The sequence below is a fragment of the Austrofundulus limnaeus genome, unplaced genomic scaffold (genome assembly GCF_001266775.1).
Source record: "Austrofundulus limnaeus strain Quisiro unplaced genomic scaffold, Austrofundulus_limnaeus-1.0 Scaffold256, whole genome shotgun sequence".
NCBI classification, from domain to species: domain Eukaryota; kingdom Metazoa; phylum Chordata; class Actinopteri; order Cyprinodontiformes; family Rivulidae; genus Austrofundulus; species Austrofundulus limnaeus.
The window spans coordinates 293,491-299,323 of NW_013952658.1; the positions used below are offsets into that span (position 1 = coordinate 293,491).

Sequence of the window (5,833 nt, forward strand, 5' to 3'; positions counted from 1 at the left end):
CACCAAACCCACCCCCCCCCACACACACACACAAAAAAACAGCAACAAAATTAACTCATTTTAGTGATCCTGTGATTCAATATTTTTAAACTAAATGCAAAGTTGCTGTTTTTAATCTTTTCTTGATAATTCTGTTAATTATTCCTGCAGTCGCTTACTGAGGTCTGCCTTGAGTATAACAAACACACGCACGCGCGCACACACACACACACACACACACACACACACACACACACACACAAACATAATTAACTCATTATAGCGATCCTGTGGTTCAGTATTTTTTAAACTAACTACACAGTTGTGGTTTAGCATCATCTTTAATATTCCCTCAATAAGAAATCTGTTTGTTGTGAATCATTCTGCAGTCACTCACTGATGTCATCAACTCATTATCATTTTCTCAGYTGCAGAACTGCGAGTTGCTTTTTCACAAATCGGTCTGCCCGGCTCAGGCCCGGCTCTGATACTACCTCGCGTGGGGGCTCAGAGGGGCATCAGAGGCGGGCTCACTTTACTTGCATTTCCACCTTCGTGTTTTTTCTGAATGATCCGAGGAGGACAGAACACGTGTCAGTCATGAACTGATGAACTATTGATCTGATTAATGAGAAGCACTGGTAACTGAGCAGCTGGCCCTGTGAACTGAGAGGCCTGGCAAATAAGGAGACGATTCACTTATGTTAGCACTGGAGAGGCTGCAACCCATGAAYTGAGACTCAGCCTCCTGCTACAAGGATGTGGTAGTCTTGGTTTTGGTCCTCATACTGCGCCATATCCAACATCAAATCTTTTCTGCATGTTACCATTTGTCTCACACCAAGAAGGTCCTGGGTTTGAGCCCCACGATGGACCACATGTTCTCTTTGTGTTTGTGTAGTTTTTCTCTAGGTGCTCTGGTTTCCTCCCACAGTCTAAACACGTGCATGTTAGGCCGCATTCAGGCCTCACTTGCAAAAGAGATCTTTGATCTTAGTGGGATTTGCCTGGTTAAATAAAGATTAATAGATTAAAAAAACATGTCTACCATATGTTTACAGTACAAATGTACYGATGGCAGTGACATCTTGTTATTGATTACAGAGGAGATCTGTACCCTGGTGATTGCTGAGGCCTTTCCAGAGGACGGGGGTCTGTTCTGCTGCACAGCGTCCAACATTTACGGCTCCGTCAGCAGCACAGCTCAACTCACTGTCACTCCAGGTGCGTCCAGTAACAAAAAAACATCATGAGATCATTCAAAACATGAAAACAAATGTGCCTCAAGATGTGGTGTCYCTACTAACTAATGTTTATGGTTTATTTTTAATGAAGTTCTTGAAGTGGAATTAGTTAATGAACCAGAAACTTTCTATTCTTTTTATTTGACTGTAATTTAGTCTGAAATAAAATGGCTTGAATAGTGCCTTATTAAATCCACTTGGACCCCAAGGTGCTTTACACTTCAGGCATTCATCCACACACATTCACACACTGATGGTGGTAAGCTACGTTGTAGCCACAGCTGCCCTGGGACACACTGACAGAGGTGGGTTTCTGTCTCTAAGCCAGTTACGATATCCTCAGACTTTATTTTTCCAAATTTAACAGTAAAACATGATGACAAGCACGTTGGAGCTTTAAAAATAAACCTTATTTCTGAATGCAAATAAATTTTACACCTTTGTGACTATTTGGGGCTAATTTAAGCAACTGCTTTSGTCTTTCGTCTGTTTCATGTTTTTGTTTAAAAAGAATGACGGTGTCCACAACAGATGAAGAGATGAAAACTTGTTGCTTTTTTTTTCACTAGAAACATGTCCTGCTACTGATAAAGCAGATTACTGGTCATTATAAAGGAGTGGGCATGTATTCTGGCAGTAAAGGTGCAGCTCACCATTTCTGTAGTTTACAATTTTTTAATATATTATAGATAAAACTAAACCAACAGAAACCGGTGGAGGATCACTTTGAGGGCCTTTTTAAAAGATGGTGGGAAAACCCTGTCTGTGGCAGTTGGGATAAAACTTGGGAAAATACTGGTCCTGTTAGCAGAATGTTATGGTTCATGTGCAAGTTTGATAAATAATAATAATAATAATAATAATGCAGCCACTTATGTACTCTTTAACTACCCTTTCAAAAAATCATTGCCCATCCTAAAAATATTAATACTAATTCAAGTAAATACTATAGTATAAATTTTTAAGCAGCAACACATTTTTTTTCCACTTTTCTTTTACCTAAAAAAATGTCGATGGTCTATGYATAATCATAAACTTGATGAATCCTTGACATATCTTGCAGCTTATCAACAAGTTTTATTTTCCCTCAAGGTTATGAACAAACAAATCAGAATAAAAGATAAAAGATACAAGATACAAGCCATCTTTAAACATTTGGGAAAAAAACTCTAAACAAGATCAACGTACGAAGGACTCAGCTCAAAGTAAACAACTGACTGTWTATTTACAGGTCTTAAAGGGGACATATGCAAAATCTACATTTTTAGCTGTTAAATATATTTTGTTGTGTACTTGAGTCTATAAAAAGTTAGTCTCTCCTGGTGCTGCAAATATATCTTTATTCTGTTTGGGTCAGATTTTTCAGCCTGTTCAGTTTTCCCTATTTTCACTGATGTTTTCTAACTAGTATATAAAATTATCTGCGACAGATACGGCAAACAAGCTCTGGACCTACCAACTACAATTTTKTTGTGTTTTTCCTCCTCCTGTTCTGGGTAAGACTCTGGTTCTGGGTCAAACAGGAGATAATTTGTTTTCAGATTATTTATAAAAGTTGTCATGAGCCGTCTTTACAAGATGACAGTGTCTGTGTTTGTTCAGTCGATATGAAATCAAGGAAGGACTTCAGCCAGACGCAAATGTTTCTGTGTATATTATCAGYTAGTTTGTACAGTCATCTTGCAGTTTGAAGGAAAAGCTGAATAAACACAAATTGCATGAGTCTGAATGGGCCCAGCAGCTGCTTCAGATCAGCTGAGACACAGTCTCTGTGTGTAATCTTTACTTGTGCGCTGGCCAAAAGAAAACTAAACATCAAAGTGAAATCATCTGCTTGTTTCTCTCAACAGTTGAAGACTTGTCCAGTAAAGGTCTGTCTGGAGACAGCTCAGAGTTTGAGGATGCCGCTTCCTTCCCTCCTCCTCCACCACCCACAGAGATCAGCCTCCTGGAGCTCCCACCTAAGATGCTTCCTCAGCCCGGTTCTGACGCTCTCCATGTTAAGGAGCTGGAAATCTGGCCCAGCGTATCAGTTCTGCCTCCGGTACTAATGAACTCACAGGAAGAGGTTAAAGAGCAGGAAGCTCTACAGAGAAGTCAATCCCCACCACCACCRTTACCACTATGTTTACCTAAAGAGACAGCACTCTCACCTCCACCTGTGCCACAGTCTGACCCTGGGCCAGATCYCCCAGCCACAGCACCAAGTCACACTGCACTGGACTCTACTCCCACCTCAAAGCTGTCTCCAACTCTTGGGAAAGAGGCTCCTCCGCTGCCAACCAAACCAAAGCCAAAGCTGTGAGTACCTGCCGTGTCTTTGTGGCTCTGCTCAGAGGAGGTGTTGTTTTTCTGTTTTCTTGTAAAGGGGGAATCCCTGCTTTTTTTTTTTTTTTTTTTCAGAACAAAAGCCCCAACTTTATGTTTGTGGCACCACGAGATTTCCAGCTGCCACCTGTCTGTCTTTTCTGTCTGTGTGGAGCTGTAAACAGATCTACGTGGCCTCTGCTGGATGGTTCCTATTGTGTCTGACCTCATGATGCACGTTCGAACCAAAACAGGGCCATTGTTTTTCCCTGAGCACTTTTCCAACAGCTCTGCAGGGATCAGATAGGATGTCACTGTTATTAGAAGAGAGCCAAACAATGAATAGCTTTATTCTCATTGGTCCAGTGTTATAAATCGTGGACTGGGAACTGGCCCTGTGATCATCTCTTTTTAATTCCACAGACTGATGCATTTCTCTTTTGCCTTTTTTAGAAAGAATGTAGCTGAGGGCTGAGTAGAAATAAGGGTAAAGAGAGAAAGCATGAGAAAAGGRAGGCTTGGCGTGCAACATAATTCCACATTCAGACTCAGAGCAGGAATGTTGCTATTTTGTGGTTAGCCCTTTTAATTCCCAGGCTTCCRGGGTGTCTTGCTGCTACATGTTCAAATATTTGTAGACTATTCTTTCAAAAATAATGATTACATTTGAGTGATTTTTTTATTAGCATTTGTTCTTCTCCCTTTAATGTGGCTTAAAAAATTGTGAAGTTAGTTTATTCTGCTGCTTGGCCTGTCAGTCATTCTTTGGAACAGACTGCAGTACTCCATGAAGTCACTGAACAGAAATTCAAGTTTTGCTAAATTAATCATGTTCTCCAGAACATGAGCTGCAATTTTGACAATCCCTTGAGTTTTTTTTTTTACTTTTCTATAATGAAGTTGACAGTTGGTCTTAGCTTGACTGCAATATAAGCTACCATATATTTTTTCTTGTTTCCTCTCAGGATGAGCTGTAAATTGTACTTTAGCCAACTAGTCTCAGCAGCCTGGTCATCTCAGGTTAAGCCTGGGTTTTACTTCAATGTGACGTGAGACAGCGGGTTGCTGATTGCATCATTTCGACTTCTTTTTGCTGATCGAGTGTTGTTCCGGCGCCCCCAGCGAGTGCTACAGCTCCCAGCATGCTGCTTCTTCACCATGCTGTTGTTTTACTGTTTTTTTCCTATCTTTTACTTTTTATTGTTTTGTACCTGCTGTTCTGATTTCTGTGCTGTCTCCACTTCCTCCCGTGACAACCTAAATTTCCCACCTGCGGGACGAATAAAGAATTCTCTTATCTTATCTTATTTTTTATTTTATTTTTTTTATCATCTTGTCTTAAATGGGCTAACATGGGGGGCCATAGATTATCATAATTCCTCCCTCTGCCCTCCCATAACTCATATAAGTATATAATCAGGGTTGCACATTAAATTTTTGGTCCTGTTCTCAGGGGAGAACCTGGGGTTGTTGCTTGGTGCGCACTCATATTTTCCTTCACTCATTTAACACATTTATCTAGAGGGGTGTCAGGTCATCTAATGTCCCCCTGTTCTGTTTAATGACTCCTATCAGCTGCAACGTCTCAGGACATCAGGTCAAATCAGTCCAAGTTTTTATTTTATTCTTTTACTCTGCATAAATTTTGTAAACTACTTAAGTGGCCGAGGGGCTGGGTGTATGTCATATAAACATCACAAACTGAASATTTCATGGTTAAATGTCTTTTAGACTACACRTGTCCCTCAGATGGACAGCTCCTGTTTGGTCTTCTGCATCTTCAGCCTTGGTTAAACCAGCTTTCYACWCTCTCCAGTCCAAGCAGCAAATATCTGTCTTTCACACAGAGCAAAATAACTTCAAACATACAAATGTTTTGTTAGACTGATTTCTTTTTAAAAGACTATTTTTTTCAAAAAGATAAATATTATTTATGGTTTCAGCTCATGTAATTATTTATTCTTCATATTTGATCATTTATTTAATTACATTTATCCCAGAAAAGCTGTATCACAGTATGGTCCTAAATATAAACAGGTTTAGCACATAAAGAACCTTTTTTAAATAAAATTGTGAATAAAATTTGTGGATCCTTATGACAAATTAAAATAACATTTAAAACTCATTCACCTAGAGAAAATGGCAAGTTGTTTTAATTTTTTTTAAATATATACATGTTTTTGACGGGGGTGATGTTAAACAGAGAATCATCTTTGTGGGCAAACAAATGTTCTGTTAGAGTTAATGTGGTTTAATTAGAACAGTGGGACCCTGCAGTATCACAGAAAGACTCAGCTTGAGTG

General features: G+C 39.6%; 1 protein-coding gene across 5 annotated transcripts in view; it reads left to right on the forward strand.

The window, feature by feature from the left end:
- Positions 1-5,833, forward strand: part of palld (palladin, cytoskeletal associated protein) — a 126,827-nt gene that overhangs the window by 57,839 nt on the left and 63,155 nt on the right. For all 5 annotated transcript variants that reach the window (XM_014020534.1, XM_014020533.1, XM_014020530.1 and 2 more), the window contains 2 exons: positions 1,084-1,203; positions 3,074-3,524. In XM_014020534.1, coding sequence (XP_013875988.1) covers positions 1,084-1,203; positions 3,074-3,524 — 571 coding nt within the window. The remainder of the gene's footprint in view (positions 1-1,083; positions 1,204-3,073; positions 3,525-5,833) is intronic.